This window comes from Balaenoptera acutorostrata, chromosome 3 (assembly GCF_949987535.1).
Source record: "Balaenoptera acutorostrata chromosome 3, mBalAcu1.1, whole genome shotgun sequence".
Lineage (NCBI taxonomy): Eukaryota > Metazoa > Chordata > Mammalia > Artiodactyla > Balaenopteridae > Balaenoptera > Balaenoptera acutorostrata.
Genome location: NC_080066.1, coordinates 8,213,499 through 8,232,457, shown reverse-complemented (window position 1 = coordinate 8,232,457; position 18,959 = coordinate 8,213,499). Strand labels below are relative to the sequence as shown.

At 43.2% G+C, this 18,959-nt stretch overlaps 1 protein-coding gene across 6 annotated transcripts in view; it reads right to left on the bottom strand.

Moving 5' to 3' along the window:
• Positions 1-18,959, bottom strand: part of FRMD4A (FERM domain containing 4A) — a 474,406-nt gene that overhangs the window by 290,237 nt on the left and 165,210 nt on the right. The window contains exon 1 of one of the 6 annotated variants that reach the window (XM_057544407.1): positions 9,789-10,084. The exons of 4 other annotated variants lie outside the window; for them this stretch is intronic. In XM_057544407.1, the coding sequence (XP_057400390.1) occupies positions 9,789-9,947 (159 nt within the window). In that variant the 5' untranslated portion in view covers positions 9,948-10,084. Of the gene's footprint in view, positions 1-9,788; positions 10,085-18,959 lie in introns of those variants that run through there. One more of the 6 variants, XM_057544406.1, reaches the window with a different exon arrangement.

Genomic DNA, 18,959 nt, shown 5'->3' with positions numbered 1-18,959 from the left:
TAGCATATGTTGGGAGGGACTGGCCCAAAGTGAGTTGCTTGATGTAGTGACTGACAGCTAATTTTAAACCTTGAAAGTATTATTTTCTCACTGGAACCAAGGAAAGTGCTTTCAAGAAGGATGAAAACATACCCCATGTCAAACTCAAAAATATTTTCTGAACAAAGTAAAAACTGAGATCCTGCTTTGTTTGTAAATATGTTGTTAGAAAATTCAAGAATGAGTTTTGCAAACTCAAGAGTTTTGAATGGTCCTGTTGCAAAGACGTGATTCTTTGTCAATGTAAGAAAATGCTGTTGCAAACACAGGGTGTGTAACATTCAAGCACATCTGCAGAAATGCAAACACATCATCCTTTACTGACAGGCACCAACAGCCATAATGAGTGGCAGAAAAGGTTGAAGCAAACAAATGCACAAACTTGACAAAAGGTAGAAAGGAACGGAATAAATTTGCTAATTGTTCTTCTTGGTGCAAGTCTATTATTTTCCGCTATAACCATAACACATGTTATAGATCATCAGAGAAAAGGCTCAGCCCCGTACCATATGTGGGCACTAAATAATATGAAAAGCACAGCCCTTGGAAAACATACATTGCCGGAATGAAATGATGAAAGAGGAACAGCAAAAATAGCAAATTGAGCATCAAAGCCTAGCTTTGCACATGTGGGAATGTTTTTTGAAATCAGGCATCATCCATCGGTCCCAGGCTGGTTGTATTAGTTGCTTTAGAAGATGCAAATGAATCACTGCAAACCCAATCCCCCTTTAGAGGAATGTTCATCATTAGGAGAATCTACCACTGATATCATTATAACTCATCATGCAGACAGTTGATAAAGTTGCAGTTTCAAAATGATTCCTATTTCTAGAACCTCTCAGTTTCAGAAGCACAATTCCTACTAAGAGGAAAATGCACGAATCATTCTCTGTGACTATAAACCCCATCCTGGGGTGATAAAGCAATCTCCTCTGTTGGCTCGCCTATTGTCATTTTTTTGTTTTTGTTTTTGTTTTCTGGCAGCGTTTGTGGGAAATGCAGTACATACAGGTCAATGTAGGCCTGGTTCTGTGGGCCACAGATAGTCAGTGTCAGAACATTGGGTCAGAACCACTCTATATAATTAAAAAAAGGACTCTTCCCAAACTCCTGACACTTGGTTGTCACTCTAGCCACTGGTCCGTATTTTCTTCTAGAAGAAGCAGTGATGGGTGAACCATGGATGATTTTAAAACCATGTAAGAAACCACACTTCTTGGAAGAAGATGGGAACGTACACTGGGACATTTTCCCACTCCTAGTTTCTTCCCTACAGCTTATATCCTGAAGTCAGGAAGAGCAGGTAAGTTTCCTCTTTGGGCTTTGTTCAGCAGGTTTCAGAAAATAAAAAACAGAAACAAAGTTGACAACTCTCATGAAGGGTACTGTTTCTACAAATAGACCAAAAATGAAAAAATTGAAAAAATGAATGACATCCAACTGGAAAAAAAAATAATCTAAAACAGGCTCCATATGCCTTACATATGTGGTCTCCATCTTTGGGGCCAGAAGCAATTTATGGTACAGCAATAATTCAGGTTATTGGTCTTATTTATCTTAATTTTCCCGTAGTTCATACTGGTGATAAGGGGTGGGGTGGTAGGGTACAAAGGTGGATTCATCATGATGCTAATGAAGCTTAAACTTCAGGGCCCATCACTTCTTGGGGTCTTTTCCAGGTCTTTGGGATGATACCTAGTAATATGTGTGCATAGCCATATTTGCATAAGGGAGCTACTTTAATTGCCGTCAGTTATGACTACCGTCTCTTTCTGCACTGACCTACCCTCTGTTAAGCTTCCCATCTTGATCACGTAGCATTGGAATGGCCACAGGTATTTTTTGGAATTGAGCTCAGGGAAAGTTGAGTTGGGATACATGTAGTTTGGGTTTAGAGGGATATATATATATGAAGTTCACAGTCATTTCCATCTATCTATGAACAGACGGAAATGGATGATACCATTGAAGGGATGGTTTCCAGCCTTACTCCTCACCCTTAAGTGCTGACTTACTCTCTGTTGTCCATGAAGGTACAGGGCCCGGGGTCTTACCCAGCTATTACTACATCTTACAGCGCCTGGCTATGGAAGTGTGTGGCCACCACATAGGAGAAATCAGATCTATAATGCAAGGAGCCAAAATGCAGCAGCACGGATGGACCTAGAGATTATCATACTAAGTGAAGGAAGCCAGAAAGAGAAAGACAGATATCATATGATATTGCTTATATATGGACTCCAAAAAATATGATACAAATGAACTTACTTACAAAACAGAAATAGACTCACAGACATAGAAAACAAACTTATGGTTACCAAAAGGGAAGGGGGGTAGGGATAAATTAGGAGTCTGGGATTGAAATATACACGCTACTATATATAAAATAGGTAACCAATAAGGACCTACTGCATAGCACAGGGAACTAGACTCAGTATCGTGTAATAACCTATAACGGAAGAGAATATTAAAAAGAATATATATTTGTATATATATGTATAACTGAATGACTTTGCTGTACACCTGAAACTAACACAACATTGTAAATCAATTATATTTCAATAAAAAGTATGTACATATAAATGCAGGGAGCCAGAACATAGTCTGGGGAGAAATCTTCCATTCAACAGACCAGCAAAATTATAAGTAGAGAGTTTGGTTCTCATAACCCCCAGTCAAAAGTGAAAGTGTTGTCTCTGTCAGGAGTGTATATAATATAAAAAGGCAATTGTAAAAGCATCATGTAATTTTTTTCTTTATCAAAGGAAATAGAACATAACTGAATTTTTCCAAAATTCCTTTGCTTACAGCTCTCTTTTATTGTCGCTTTACTATAAACAGTATGTTTGATAATAGATCATGCATAGAAGAAACTTGAGAGAAGGATTTCCAAATTTCACAATCCTAAAAATGTGCCCAATATTTCCAAAGACAAGTTGTGAATCTGAACAAGACCTTTCTAAACTAACAGTAATAAAAACACAGATTTTGATCAGCCATGTTAGAGGAAAGACCAACTTCTCCTTCTCTTCCCTCACTACAGAAAATATTACAAAGTCATTGCCTCGTGAAGAACAGACGGAAGAGTAGGCAGCCGAAGTATGTAGGAAAAAATGTATAATAGAGATGTATCAGGCAGTTAATTAATAAACTTGTTACTATTTTGGATTTCATGATGCTTACGGTATTTGTCACCTTTCTTCTGTTTGTAACATGTTGTGATTTTCCTTCCACACCTAAGTTTGTATAATTTTTTATTATTTTTCTTTTAAAACATCCTCACTCCCAATTATATAACATTCAGGCTCCATGATTAACCCTTGTGAGAAAGAAGTCCTGAGGAAGAGTCACTTCAGGAAGACAATAGTCCCTGCAGAGAAGAGACTTGCATTGCCTGACAGGCTCCAGCAGAGCCAGAGCCATTGTTTTGAGACTGGGATGGGGATCTGGAAATGAGGAAGGTTTCCCTCCAGAGCCACACTTGAGTCCTGTTCTAGAGAAAGCCACTGCCGCACTAAGGGTCAAATCATACCCTTCTCACAGTTGCGACCATGGGTGATCACGTTTATTCTTGTAATAATAAAAGCCACTAATACTTACTGAGTGCTTCTTATGTGCCAAGCAATGGGTTTCTTTTGAACTGAGTTAATCCTCATGATAACCTCATCAAACCATTATTCGTGACCCTCATTCTTAGATGTCACACAATCCCTTTTGTCCTCTATTAGTGCTTCCTACTAATCTCATGAATCGCATGAAGTAAGTCAGAAAGAGAAAAACAAATACCGTACGGTAATACATATATATACGGAATCTAAAAAAAAAAAAAAAAAAATGGTTCTGAAGAACCTAGGGGCAGGACAGGAATAAGGATGCAGATGTAGAGAATGGACCTGAGGACATGGGGAGGGGGAAGGGTAAGCTGGGATGAAGTGAGAAAGTGGCATGGACATATATACACTACCAAATGTAAAATAGATAGCGAGTGGGAAGCAGCTGCATAGCACAGGGAGATCAGCTTGGTGCTTTGTAACTACCTAGAGGGGTGGGATAGGGAGGGTTGGAGAGAGACGGAAGAGGGAGGGGATATGGGGATAGATGTATACATTGAGCTGATTCACTTTGTTATACAGCAGAAACTAACACAACATTGTAAAGCAATTATACTCCAATAAAGATGTTAAAAAAAAAAAAAAAATATATATATATATTTTTTTTTTTTTTAACGTGGCCCCCACAGTGACTCAGATGCGGCCTCTTGGGGTTTCTGTAAGCATCTGCTTACTATGTGACAGTGGAATAAGTCTCCTTCAGCTCAGAGGCTCTCCAGCTGGACTGCACAATAGAATCACCTAGAAAGCTTTAAAAACATACATATGTAGGCACCAGATCAATTAAATCAGAATCCCTAGGAGTCAGATCTGGGCATGGGTTGCTTTAAAAGCTCCCCAATCGAATCAAAAGTCCAGCCAGGGGGCTTCCCTGGTGGCGCAGTGGTTGAGAGTCTGCCTGCCAATGCAGGGGACACGGGTTCAAGCCCTGGTCTGGGAAGATCCCACATGCCGCGGAGCGACTAGGCCCGTGAGCCACAATTACTGAGCCTGTGCGTCTGGAACCTGTGCTCCGCAACGGGAGAGGCCGCGATAGTGAGAGGCCCGCGCATCGCGATGAAGAGTGGCCCCTGCTCGCCGCAACTAGAGAAAGCCCTCGCACAGAAACGAAGACCCAACACAGCCATAAAAAAAAAAAAAAAAAAAAAAAAAAGTCCAGCCAGGGACTGACAGCCATCACTTCAGCCAATGGAGAAACTGTAAACCATGAAAACATTGCTATGAAATAATAGAAAAAAATATATATGGTTCTCTGTCCCCCGGTTTCTGGCACAGAGCTCCTCAAACTCTTGTAATTTCCTAAGAGCACTAGGAGTATCTTCGGTTCTAATATTTGGTCTTTGACTCTGGTTCCTGACACAGAGCTCCTAAATCCCTTAGAATTTCCTGGAAGACAGGAATGTCTTTTGTTCTAATGAGGTGACTCTTGTTGGGCTCCTGGATGGCTTCAGAATGGGGGCTGGTCACCAGAAAGATCAAGCCATGATTAGAAACTTGGAACTTTCAGCCCCACCCCATCCTCTGGGAAGGGGAGAGGTGCTGGAGACTGAGTTAATGACTGATTATGCCTATGTGATGAAGCTTCCACAAAAATCCCCAAAATACAGGGTTCAAAAAGCTTCTGGGCTGGTGAACATATCCATGTGCTGGGATAACGGTGCCTGCCAATTCCACAGGGACATAAGCTCCTGCACTCAGGACCTTCCCAGACCTTGCCCTATGAATCTCTTCATCTGGCTCTTCATCTGTATCCTTTCTCATCTCCTTTATCATGTAATAAACTGATAAATGTGTTTCCCTGAGTTCTGTGAGCTGTTCTAGCAAATGACCAAATCCAAGGAGGGGATCGTGGGAACCTCCAATTTGTAGCCAAGTCAGCCAGAAGTTGTGGGTAAACTGGAGACTTGTGATTGGTGTCTGAAGTGTGGGGGACGTCCTTAACCTGAGCCCTTAACCTGAACTTGTGCTAACTCCAGGCAGTTAGTGTCGGAATTGCTTGGTGTGGAAAACCTACCCATCTGGCATCAGAAGCATTGTGAGTATAAAGCAGAGTGAAAGTAAAGGAAAACAGAGAGTTTTTCCTTAGACAATTGCCTAAATGAAATACATAAAAATGGCCATTCGGGCTTCCCTGGCAGCGCAGTGGTTGAGAATCTGCCTGCCAATGCAGGGGACACGGGTTCGAGCCCTGGTCTGGGAAGATCCCACATGCCGCGGAGCAACTAGGCCCGTGAGCCACAACTACTGAGTCTGCGCGTCTGGAGCCTGTGCTCCACAACAAGAGAGGCCACGATAGTGAGAGGCCCGTGCACTGCGATGAAGAGTGGCCCCCACTTGCCGCAACTAGAGAACCCTCGCACAGAAACGAAGACACAACACAGCCAAAAACAAATAAATAAATAAAATTTTTAAAAAAAGGCCATTAATCACCTTACCACTAGTAAATAAAGGCACTCTTGATGAACTTTTCCCAAGATAAAAAGTGGTAAGAATACAGTACATTAAAAAAAATAATAAAAAGCTAAAAATAAAACTACCATATGATCCAGTAATTCCAATCCTGGGTATATAGCCGAAGAAAATGAAAACACTCATGTGAAAAGATAATGCACCCCAATGTTCATAGCAGCACTATTTACAATAGCCAAGATTTAGAAGCAACTATCATCAAAAAGAACACAAATAACAAATATTGGAGAAGATGTAGAGAAAAGGGAACCCTCGTACACTGCTGGTGGGAATATAAATTGGTGCAGCCACTGTGGAAAACAATATGGAAGTTTCTCAAAAAATTAAAAATAGAATTACCATATGACCCAGCAATTCCACTCCTGGGTATATATCCGAAAAACAAAACAAAACAAAACACTAATTCGAAAAGATACATGCACCCCAATGTTCATAGAAACATTATTTACAATTGCCAAGATATGGAAGCAACCTAAGTGTCCATCAACAGATGAATGGATAAAGAAGATGTGGTACATATATACAATGGACTACTACTCAGCCATAAAAAAAGAATGAAATTCTGCCATTTGCAACAATGTGGATGGACTTAAAGGGCATGATGCTAAGTGAAATAAGTCAGACAGAGAAAGACCAATATTGTATGATATCACTTACATGTAGAATCTAAAAAATACAACAAACTACTGAATATAACAAAAAAGAAGCAGACTCACAGATATAGAGAACAACCAAATGGTTACCAGTGGGGAGAGGGAAGGGGGGAGGGGCAATATAGGGGTGGGGGAGTAACAGGTACAAACTATCAGGTATAAAATAAGCTTCAAGGATATGTTGTACAACACAGGAACTATAGCCAATATTTTATCATAACTATAAATGGAATATAACCTTTAAAAATTATGATTCACTATATTATACACCTGTAATTTATATAATATTGTACAGCAACTTCAGTAAAAACAACATTTCCCATTTGTATATACTTTAGTATTATATTTACAGCACACTTTCACAAATATGCCCTGATTTATCCCTTACACTGCTATGAAGCTATACTCTATAACTGAGAAAGCAAAGGCTCTGAGAGAATAAAAGACTTCCTGAACAGTCTTCTCTGAGAAAATTAGTTACTCTCTGTTTTTCCCTTGAAAACTCGATTTGTTTTCTTGACTCTTCCCCAGGAGGCTGTGAGCTCCTGAGGACAGGCTGGTATTTTGTACGTGTCCCATTAAACCAACCCTGCTTGATTGGTGTCTGAAGTGTGGAGGCAGTCCGTAACCTGAGTCCTTAACCTGAACTTGTGCTAACTCCAGGCAGTTAAGTGTCAGAATTGCTTGGTGTGGAAAACCTACCCATCTGTCAGGTAAAAGGTCTGGGAGCAGGTAAAGCTGCCCAGGAGATGGTAAGTCTCATCTGGGACTCCTTCAGTTCACCCAGGTCCAGTGCAGCTGCCTTTTGCTTTCAGCTTCCCTTCCTTCTCCAAGCCCCTTAGCCCGGCTCTGCAGACAGCTAACTGGTCAACCTGGCCTCTTAGGTCAGTGAACTAGTTTAGACCTGCTGTCCTGACTTTCCCCTCCACAAGTGCTTTCCAGACCCACCCGCGGGGATTAACTGCTGGCTGCAGACAGGCTGTGTGGGTCATAGGCATCTGCCCTCTGGGCACCCTGGCTTGGCTGACCAGCGCAGCTTGGCCAGAGACAAACCATGGACAAGTATGAGGTGTGATTAGCCTCTGAGTCCCAATTGCCTACCAAGGGCCAGGCACACAACTGTTATTCAGTAAGTGTCTGATGAATCGAGTTGAGGTTGAAGCAGGAAGAAAATGTTTTCCAGGCCTGGTGTCCGATAATTCAATGTTCTCTCCAACACACTTGTAACACAAAGGGAGGTTCCTAAAAAAGCCCCCCTGAGGTGGGGCTAGCCCACCCTGCTCGCTCGATTTAGAATCTTGATTTTTATGTAACTTGATGAAACATAAGGGAGGACAAACAGGAGATAAAAAGAAAGGGGGAGACAGAGGTGAGAAGCCAGGACCCCCAAACTCATTCATAATCAGCAACAAATAAGACAGACTAATCTGGACTAAGGAATTACCCCCAAACACCAAGCTGTTGGAGAACTGACTCTAAAACCAAGGTTTAAAAAAAAAAAAATGGACCAACTAACCATGATAGTTACTGCTTGAATCTCCCATCTGGGAGATTTTTTTTCCAGAAGTCTTTCAGATTCACAATTCGTCATGGGAAACACTGTGTAGACTTTCCAGATTGTTGTCAAATTTGAGAAGACTTCTCTCAAGTTTCTTTTATATATGATCTATTACAGACATAGTTGCCGTTTACAGTAAAACCATGGGTATGAGCCCTTCAGACACAAGAATTCTGAAAAAAAACAAACAAACAACCCTTTCTGCAAGCCACTTGAAAAGTCTTCATCCCATCTGCCTGTGGGCAGAAGAAGGAATAGGGGTTCTGGAAGGACTCTGCCCCTCTGTAAAATCAACTCAGGGCTCCTGGGTGCGTTTTCCAAGGAGCTGTCCCTTCAATGCAAGTCTGGACATTCCATGAGGAGGGCTTGGGGGGAAGGGTGGTTACACGGTCCTGGGTTGTTTAGCCATTATGGTTCATTAAGGGATTCTACAACGCCAAATTATGCCTAAAAATACAAAGGCCAGCTGTGCCTGCTTGCTTTCAAGCAGTCTGGGAAGCAAAGAGAGAGGACCCAAGCCACTCAAGTTAAATCAGCAAAATCAACTGCGTTATAAGAAAGCATCAATGGAGGAAGAACTAGTGACACCTTCCTTCAAGAACCAGGGAGGGGCAGAGCTACCCCTTTGCTCATCTGCCTTCACTCCCCCTCAGTAAGTCTGGCTCCTTCTCCTCAGGTTCGGCTGGGCTGTCAGGGCTGAAACGCCCGTGGCCGGCAGGGCCCTGGCTTCATGCCACCAGTCTGGATGGGAAAGCAGACTCTCTTGTCTCTCTCTTTTTAAGAGCTCTGCATCCCCAGCCAACTGACTCAGAAGGGCCACCCTCCTGCAGAAAACTTTCCCGGTTTCTCACATTCTGTGTGGGGGTGTCTGACTAGGGGAGCCACCAAAGGGGAGGGAGGTGAGGATGGGCGGATGGGGACCCGATATTGCTGTTCAGCGCTCTTCCCTCCTCACCTGGTGTCCCGCGCAGCCAACGTCCCTTATCAGCTTGTTGCCACCTCTATACCACACACACACACACACACACACACACACACACACACACGCACACACACACACACTCTCCCTTTGAGAAAACAGCATCTCTTGTGAGAGGGGCATGAACTTGTGGAAAGGGCATTCTCATCTTTTACTTGGGTGTAAATCACAGGGCTCTGTCAGTTACCAGCTGGGTAACTCTGAACAACTTACGTCCCTCTCTGAGTTTCAATAACCTCATCTCCAAAAGGTGCCCTAAATGCCTATTTTATCAGGTTGTTTGGAAAACTGAGTTAGATCCTGCTTACGACACACCTCTCCCCGCGCCTGGCACCTAGGAGATGCCAGCTGAAGCGAACCCCTCCCTTTATTTATTGGACATAATACACAAGTGACAGCAGTTGACACCCCTTCCCCACCATCCCCTATGGGTTTCTCATGCTGCAAAGAAACAGAAGAGGAGCATCGGGTCCCACCTGGTAGACAGCCCTGGAGATGCACCATGGTTTCAGCATCAGCTGCAGGACCCGCAGGTTCCCCCCTCGGCACGTCCTCAGCACCCGGCAAGTCAGGCCCCATACCAGCCGGTCCCAGCCTCTCAGCAGGTCCTCGGAGCCCTGCGGCCCCGCAGCCATGCCAGCCCAGGCCCCGCCTCTGCCCCTCCGGTCCCAGGACCCACATGCACGCAGGGCTGTGTTCTTTTCCTAACGCCAAGTTCAAATGTCACTGAGATGTCATCGGGCCAGGAAAATTGAATCCAAATAACTCTGTCTCCTCCTGGTCCTTTGTCCTCATCCCCGGCTTCCCTCCCCACCACCCTCATTAATCTTCTGGGGCTGTTTTCCTTTAAGGATGAGCAAACGGCTCCTAAATGAAAATGTTTTCTCGCTGCCTCTGGGAAGTCCCCAGGGACTAGGTAAGCCTCCTCCACTGTGGGTAGGTACTTGGTGGACCTCGGTGGACCCCCGGCTGACTCTCGGCGCACATCGGAACAGAATTTAAAGAAGAACGTGAACCCGGAGTCATCACTGTGCTCCTGGTTCCGGGATTCCATCCAGGGTGAGAAACAAAGGGGATGGATTTTCAGCCTCTGCGCCAACATTCCCAAGGCATTCCATCTAGTCTCTTAACTCTTTAAAACTTCGAGAACCAGAGTTTCTGCACGGCAAGCCAAAAGGCCAGCTTGGGTTTTTTTTTGTTTGTTTTTTTTTAAATCAACACTGGGAAAAACTGCTATTTCTGTGGGCAATTTGTAAAAAGCCAGGCATTTACTTTGGAAACCTCCCAAGTTTAGGTTAGGAAGAAAAGGGCAGTAAGAAAACTTATCTATTAGATGTAATATCCACATCTGCGATTTTGGAGGAAAGCAGATAAAGGGGGTAAAGGTAGCCTATCTCCTTTTCCCCATGAAGGGTCATTTTCTATAAATGCTCTTGTGACTTTATCACATATTAGATAAGCCCTGTGGTGACCTTAATCCAAGGAAGGACCTCCAGTTAAACAAGGTACAGCTATTTGAGATGTCAATCAAGTTATTTTGAGTTTTGATTACTTTTGATTATTGTTTTTATTATTATTTTATTATGATTATTTTGATTATTTTAAACCATGTTTCAGAAGGGCATCTGCTTTCTAATTCAATAGCTTATAGATCAAAAGACAAGATGCCCAAGTCAGAAGGGGAGGGAAGAGGTAGGAGAAGATTCCATCATAACACAAGCTGTACAGTTAAGAGAAGGGCGTGTTTAAGTCTCAACATCATTTTGAGTGCGTGGTAGTCACTGAGGCATATTTGCCTTCTGCACATTCTTTATATTGACTGATTGATGGATTATCTTGTCTCTTCAACTCAAACCTTTAACGTCATCAGGAAACTAGTAGAACATAACTCACAGAACTCATAACTCACTACCTTCTAGAATGTCCTGACGTCAGACATAACAGTTTGAATTTGGCCCTACCACTTACTGTGTGAGGTCAGACAAATTAACTTCTCCGACTTAGTAGTTCTTTATCCATAGTGATGTAAATCACACCAACCTCACAGGGCTGTTGTGAGGATTAAGTCAGGGGATATTCTTCTTGTAAAGATTTTTTTGATGTGGGCCATTTTTAAAGTCTCTATTGAATTTGTTACAATATCGCTTCTGTTTTATGTTTTGTTTTTTTTGGCCGCGACGCATGTGGGATCTTAGCTTCCTGACCAGCGGTCGAACCCACACCCCTTCCATTGGAAGGCAAAGTCTCAACCACTGGACCGCCAGGGAAGTCCCTATCAGGGGATATTCTTAATGTGGATAACGCAGGGTGTGGCATGTACGCTAGTTTAATTTTTTGGAGCGTTTCCCACGATCAGGTAATTCTAGGATATTATCTATCACTGATAGTATAAAACTCTTGAGATCATTTCCAAATTTGTGTTTCTCTAAGTCACCTTCTTGGAATCCCTTTTTTTCCTTTTGCTGTGGATCAATGTATTCATTCATTTAATGACTATGTGAAGACCATTTTCATTTAAACTCTTCTTGGATGAGTTTTATCATTTTTCCGTGAGTCATGGCTCCAGGGTAATACTGCATGATTTCATTCCTGTGTATTATTCCTTTATTTTCACACACCCCGTAATAAAAGGCAGCGGGGGTTACAAAGGAATCTTGTCTTTCTACAAAGGCATCAGCAGAGATAGTTTTACTAAGGAAGAAAGAAAGAAAGAAAAAGAAAGAAAGGAAGGAAGGTAAATTTAAAAATACCAAATAGTATACGGACAGTGATTGCTCCATTAACATTAGCTAACTGCCGTGGTATTTTCAAGAAAAAACAAAGGCAAGCTGTATCATAGTTAGCTGTTCTCTGTGTCCCCAAGCTCACACTCTCCAACCTCTGGGGATTTTGGCCGTGAACCAGGCTCTTATCCAGAGCATGTAATTATGGAATGGATAGGGATAATTTTAAAGCCACTTTTTAAATCTACGATTAAATAACGTGACTTTAAAAATTAAAAAAAAAAAGTTAAATATATATTTAGCTTACGGTCTGGGAATCTTTGAAGTCTAAATGTGCCATAAGAAGCTTTTTTTAAAAACACGCCTGAATATAAACATATCAATTCCTGAGAAGAGCAAGACCTACTCAAGCTGCCCTGAGGTCTTTACCGCACACGGGGGCAGGGATGCCCTCTGCGGAGACTGGCTCTGGAGCCTGCAGTCTGAGCCTGGTCACGTCAGCAGATGTCTTCGAGCCCGTGGAGACACAGGTGACAGGGACGGGTCATGCCCAAGTGCAGGTGGACGATGCTCCCCAGTTTCGCTGGCCCCGTCTCTTCAGTCATGCCTGTTTCTGCCCTAGACCTTCGGTCACTAATTCAGACTTTCACAGGGCAGCTTTCCCGATGGCATCTGAGGCTGTGCATGCAAACAGCACCGCTACCATTGACTGTGATGCCCTGTGCTTTTAAAGGGATTTATGATGCTCAAGCAATCAGATACAGATCTGTGTATCTCTGTGTGTCTGTGTGTGCATCTGTGTGTATGTGTGTCTCTGTGTGTGCGCCTTCAGGTCGCAGAGAAGGAAATCAGAGTGACCTGTCCAGGCCATGTGAATATTGCGATGGTGTTGGGACATGATACCAGGGCTCACCAGGCCAACAAATGACCTGGATTTGTCTTACTGACTCCCAACTCCTTTAAATCATTTTCTTTATTCTTTCTTCAAAAATAATAGAAAATTGGGTTTTTCTAGGTGATTTGCCATTTAGACAGTTGATCACTAAACCTAAGGAGTAATGAATCGGTGACCCGCTGGGTATCTAAAGGGAGAGGAGTACCGTGAGATGCCCAGGAGACATCGTCAAGATCCATCCTGCATCTCCCCTCCTTTCATGAACCTTTTTGCTTATGTTTGGGGTGAAGAGTGTAAGTCTTGAGTTAGTTGGCAGGATTGGGTCAGTTGCTGCCTGTTTGCCTACCGTTTGCCCTGCGGGGGGAACATGACAGGGAGAACTAAAGTCCTGGTTCTGTGGTTCCACGTTTGGGAAGGGAACCGAGGGGGCTCTAAATATGGTGCTAACCCTGGGGAGAGGCAAGCCTGGTGAAGCCAGGAGTTCGTGCCCAGGTCAAAGGCAGGAGAGGTGGGTGGGGCCTCGTAGGGCATGGCGGGGGTTGGGGGGGTGGGAGAGGCTTGGCAGGGCCCTACCTGGGCCCCCCTCTCTCAGCTGCTCCACCCTTGGTCCAGCTCCCTCCATCTCCATGCCTTTGGGTTTTCCACCCCTGCTCCCAGACTTTCCTCACTGTTTTTGTAAAGACAGAGGAATTTTTAAAAAAGCAATAAATGCCTTTGCTTGACTCCAGGGATGTTTTCAGACGTAATTACTGCTTCGAGAAGAAACTGGAAAAACTCTTAAGTTGGAAGTAATGCGTAGTGTCATTAGGAACAAAATTAGCAAATACACAAAGACAGGAAATGGTACACATGCGGAGAAGTCTATTTACAGCAACCAAAGAAATACGTTCAGAAATGCAATCTAATTAACCCATCTTAATTATTCGCTGATTATTTACTGACATCTGTTTTAGAAAATGTCAGCCATAAGACTGACTGGAGAACTCCCATACTCTGTGTCAGGTTAAAGTCAGCTACTGGGAGGCACAAATAGCCTTTTTAAAAGGATCCTCTTAGATGCGTTATGTCAGCGCTCCCCAAACTTTCTGGCACCAGGGACCGGTTTCGTGGAAGACAGTTTTTCCACAGAAGGCAGGGGACGGCTCAGGCGGAAACGCGAGAATGGGGAGCGATGGGGGGCGGCAGATGAAGCTTTGCTCGCTCGCCCGCCGCTCACCTCCTGCTGTGCGGCCCAGCTCCTAACAGGTTGCGGACCAGTAGTGGTCTGCGGCCCGGGGGTTGGGGACCCCTGTGTTATGTTATCCTTTGCTGATAGAACCTGAAGAGAAAGGGCAGTTTCTCCAACATCAAGGCCCGGTCCCGTTGAGACCCGATGCCGAGGCGTTTCAGCCGGAATTAAGGCCTGCTAAAAGCCACATTTGTTCTTTTGGAAGACCTAAAGAGGGTCAACAGGCAACTTATTCCAACGTGAGCCTGAGAAGGTGCTGGAAAACAAACGAATCCACAGCAGTGAGCGGAAAAGCAGGGGGGTGTTCAGAAACACCTGTCAACCATATCTTTAGGTTTTGTAGAAAGCAGATTTCTTTTGGGTTTTGTGTACAGTTAACATTGCTGTGTCACAGACCTTTCCAGCCTTAGCTGCTAATTCACGTTTTAATTCTATATCCCCTCCCCGCCATGACTTCCAACACAGGATCAAACTTGGGTTGAAATCTATTGCACATACAGTTCTTTCCATCCATTGAATGCTTTTGTTATTAAATCTCCATGTGTAATCAAAAAGGCCAGTTTGGGCAGAACTGGAAACTTTATTTTTTAAATGAAGGTGGCCCAGCATTCTTTGTTAGTATTCTTTAAAAAAGAACACATGACTGAGATATAATTTATATCCCATACACTTTACCCATTTAGAGTATACAACTTAATGGATTTTAGTGTATCACTGGGTTGTACAACCATCACCGCGACCTCATTTTATAACATGTTCATCACCCCAAGATGAAACCACAGACCTATCAGCTACCCGTTTTTCTCCCTCCTTCCCCCAGCCACCCGCAAACACTAATTTACTTTCTGTCTCTATAGATTTGCCTATTCTGGACGTTTTATATAAATGTGATCTCTGTGCCCGGCTTTTCTTACAGAGCATAATGTTTTCAAGGTTCATTCATGTTATAGCCTGTATCAGCACTCCATGTCTTTCTCTTACTGAATAAAATTCCATCGTGTAGAGATAACCCATTTTGTTTAACCATTCATCCACTGGTGGGCACTTGGGTTGTTTATTCTTTGGGGCTATTATGAATAATGCTGCTATGGACATTCATGTACAAGTTTTTGTGTGGAGGTATATTTTTCATCTCTCTTGGAGAGCTACCTAGAAGTGGCATTGCTGGATCATATGGTATCTCCATGTTTAACCTTTTGAGGAACTGTCAAGCTGTCTTCCCAAGCTGCTGCACCATTTTACATTCCCACCAGCAGTGTATGAGGGTTTTAATTTCTCTATATCCTTGTCAACCTTGTTAATGCCTGTCCTTTTGATTATAACCATCCTAGTGGTTATGAAGTGATAGCGATCTTACTTTCCTGGTTGGGTTCTAAGATACGGCTTTGGGTAGGGTGGGGCCCGACAGCCAGCAGGCAGTGCTGCCTTTCCAGGGCCGGCCTGCTGTCTTTCCTGACTTAGCCCCAAGCGTGCAGATGGACTTTGGGGAAACAGAGGCAGAAGGCACAGAAGAGCCCAGAATTTCCCCTCCCCCTCCTTCTCCTTCTGCTTCTGACACTGTCACGCCCACCAGCGGGAGCAAAAGTCCAAATGCTTTTGGAAGTTCCCATTTGTCACTTTATAATCCCAGTGCCAGCTCTTTGGGAAAAGGATATTTAGAAATAGCACTTGTCTGGTGAAGTGAGTGGGCGACATGCAAAACCCAAACCCAAACAATCTCTTGAAATCCCGAGGCGTTTCAGAGCTGCTCACTAACACACTGAATCCCATATTTGGGTCTGGAAAACATCCCAGCTCTGACAAAGAGTCATCAGTGCGTCATCATTCCTCAACCTGGGATCCCAAATGACCCGCTCATATAAATGCTGGGGAGCACACTCTGATCATTTGGGGGTAGGAGAATAATTTTTAAAAAATGCTTGGCTGTGTAGATAAAAATATTTTGGGTCCCTGGGAAAGTAGCAGAGAGGCAGGAGCTGCCCTCTGGCTTAAGCACTCCAGAGCTGCACGCCAAGAGCTATGTTTAGAAATATTTCCCACAAGTGCTACAAACCATTTTATACAAGGGATCCTAGGGCCATAAAAGTGATGTCATCCTATCAATTACCCTGATTACAAAAGTCAGTTCTCATATACATGCCAGGCCCCAGTAGAGATAAAATCAGGGCCGCCTGAATCAAATCAGTCCAGACCCTGAAGAGAAATTAAATGCCCCCAGCTCTTCTCTTTCTTAATCTCTTGTTACTTGGTTTCCATGGGACTCAGTGGCCAAGGATGATTTTTGAGCATATATTTTGCAAGCCTGTGTTTATGTGATCATGGCCTTATATGAAAAAAAAATAGATGCCTTGTGTTGTTTCGGGGTTGTAAGCGCTTGGGAGGGCAATGGTCTGGGGCCTGTCGGGAGTGAAGTTGTAAAGTTGGGAGCGGGGACTGCCCTCCGTTGAGAACCATCTCTTCTTCCTTCTCATGGAGGGAAATTAAGGTGAATTAACTGCTCAGAGGAGAGCTGTTGAGAGATAACTTTCCCTCCAAGTGGGAACCAAGAACATGTTAGAAAACTTGTGTCTAGAAGCTGTGAAAAGGTTTAAGGATAACTCAGTGAGGCAGAAGTTAATGTTTCTCCTCCAGACATAAAGGAAGGCAAGTAGAATTGGTAAGAGGTAAATCAAGATAAGAACACTTACTTTTTTACCTATAGCTTAAATTCCTTTTAACCCTTGCCCCAACTGCAGGCCTGATGTTCTTATGTCTTATGTTGTTCATAACATATTAGAAGGTTTTAAGAAATTTGTTACTCATTTCTCTAAAATTCCTTCTAATGTAGCAAACCTACTTTTTTTTTTTAATCCTCAGCGTCTTGAGCTTAATAGAAATGTAATGACAAAGAATGAATGAAAATGTGTATTTTATATAAAAGCATAGGCTCGTGGCTTTTCCTGCTGCTCTTGGGTGACATGTCTTCATAAAATCTACCCTGGAGTAGCTTAAGCTCCATAATAGGAGTTTCCGTTGTTCTTCTTGCTTTGGTTTCTCAAAGAGCAGGCACGTAGGGTCAGCCCTACATCCCCTTTCTTATTTGGTTGTGAAGACGTGACGCGCTATGACAATGACAGTGCTGGAGGCTTGATGAATGGGGATGGAATGGCTGTGCTAATGGAGGTGTGGTCAATGACACTTTTGTAGGTCAGATGCAATTTTGGTGAGATAATGGCTTTGGGAAGCCATTCTCTACGCTACATTTTCCCCTTGCTTTCTTGGAATGCTTTTCCCAAGAGGAAAAAGAAAGCAGAGAAATACAGAAATATGTCTGCCATCCGAAGAACCCAGCTGGGAGACTATCTCCTGACCATCATTCTGGCCCACCCCAGAGCTCTTTACCCTTAGTACCACCAAGTCCAGAAGTCCCGCAGCTATGCCTGGTTCCAGAGACTATATTCCAACATGGTTGTGTCAACAAATCTGTTTTACTCTAGTCCATCACATTTTCTAGAGTTAATAAAATTCCTCTCATGAAACAATCTCCATAGCAATGACAGAAAACCCCAAAACATAAAACAAAACAAAAAGCAACCACGAGTTCTTTAGTTGACTTTGTCAAGGGGGACTGAAACAGTCCATGAACTGGATGTTTGTATTACAAATTCAAAGCGAACCAAGAAGCAAATCCTTTGATATATACAAAATTAGGCCTGTTTTAGGATAAGCTTATTAATGTAGTGAGTTACCTAAACTACCACTGAAGAATTTAATACTGTACGTTCTCATTAAGATCTCTTATGGATAAAAATATTTATTTGGAGTGCTGCTTTTCGGAACCATTTAAATTAGCCTGATTATGGGTAGCGTGGTCTGTTCTGCATCCATGGCTGACCAAGGATAATAGAGATAGCTTAGGATTTAGCAACAGAGGTGGAAAACCAAGAACTATATTGGGGTTGGAGATCTAGGCAAATTATGGCTAGGAAATCACGTCAGTGGTCACAGATATCCAGAGTCATCCAGAGTTTAAAGGTCAAGGTAAATCAATGAGTTCAAAGCGGGCAGTCAAAATAGCTGTGAACAATGAATTTAGAGTTCAGGTCAACCAGAAGGCCGGAAACTAGGTGGGCTGAGAGCAAACAGACCAAAAGATATAAGGAAAGACAAGCCAGGGGTTCACTGCTGGATGCAAGGTTGGAGGGAAAGCATGGCTGGCTGGACCCTCCTCCATCTGCCTGTGCCAGGGAATTTCACATCCTTCCCTTTACAGCAGTGGTCAAGCTCCTAGAGGGGTGTAACGAACTCCAGGTAGAAGCAGCTGAGTTGGGACCTGCCAGAATCCAAGTGCACAGACAGGAGGAAGTAAGGCTCCAGCAGGTACCCGTATCAGCTATCTAAAAGTCCTTTTATTTAGATCTCTCCTATGTCTTCCCAATTTCTGACAGAGGCCAAGCAGCCCATATAAGTGAAACATTTACTTAACCCAAGGCTCACTGTGTCTCCTAATTTGCAAGAGGTCCTTTCCCTCAATTGGCGACCCTAAAATTGCACAGGAAGGAGGGCCAGGGAAACAGGAGATGGAAAGAAATGTAATGCCCTTTAATGATGCAAGTGAAAAAATGTAATTATACCCACCATGCTTTCAGGCCATGAAAGCATCTGAAAACCTATAAGGAAAACTAGCTGAGACTTTATTGTTTGATTTGTTATGAAAGATAAAATGAATTCTTCCCTTTTTTCTAATGAAGTCTCTATGTGGCATAATTTGAGGTAAATTTCTGCCAGAGAGAAAGGAAATTGGATCAGGGGATTGTTTATT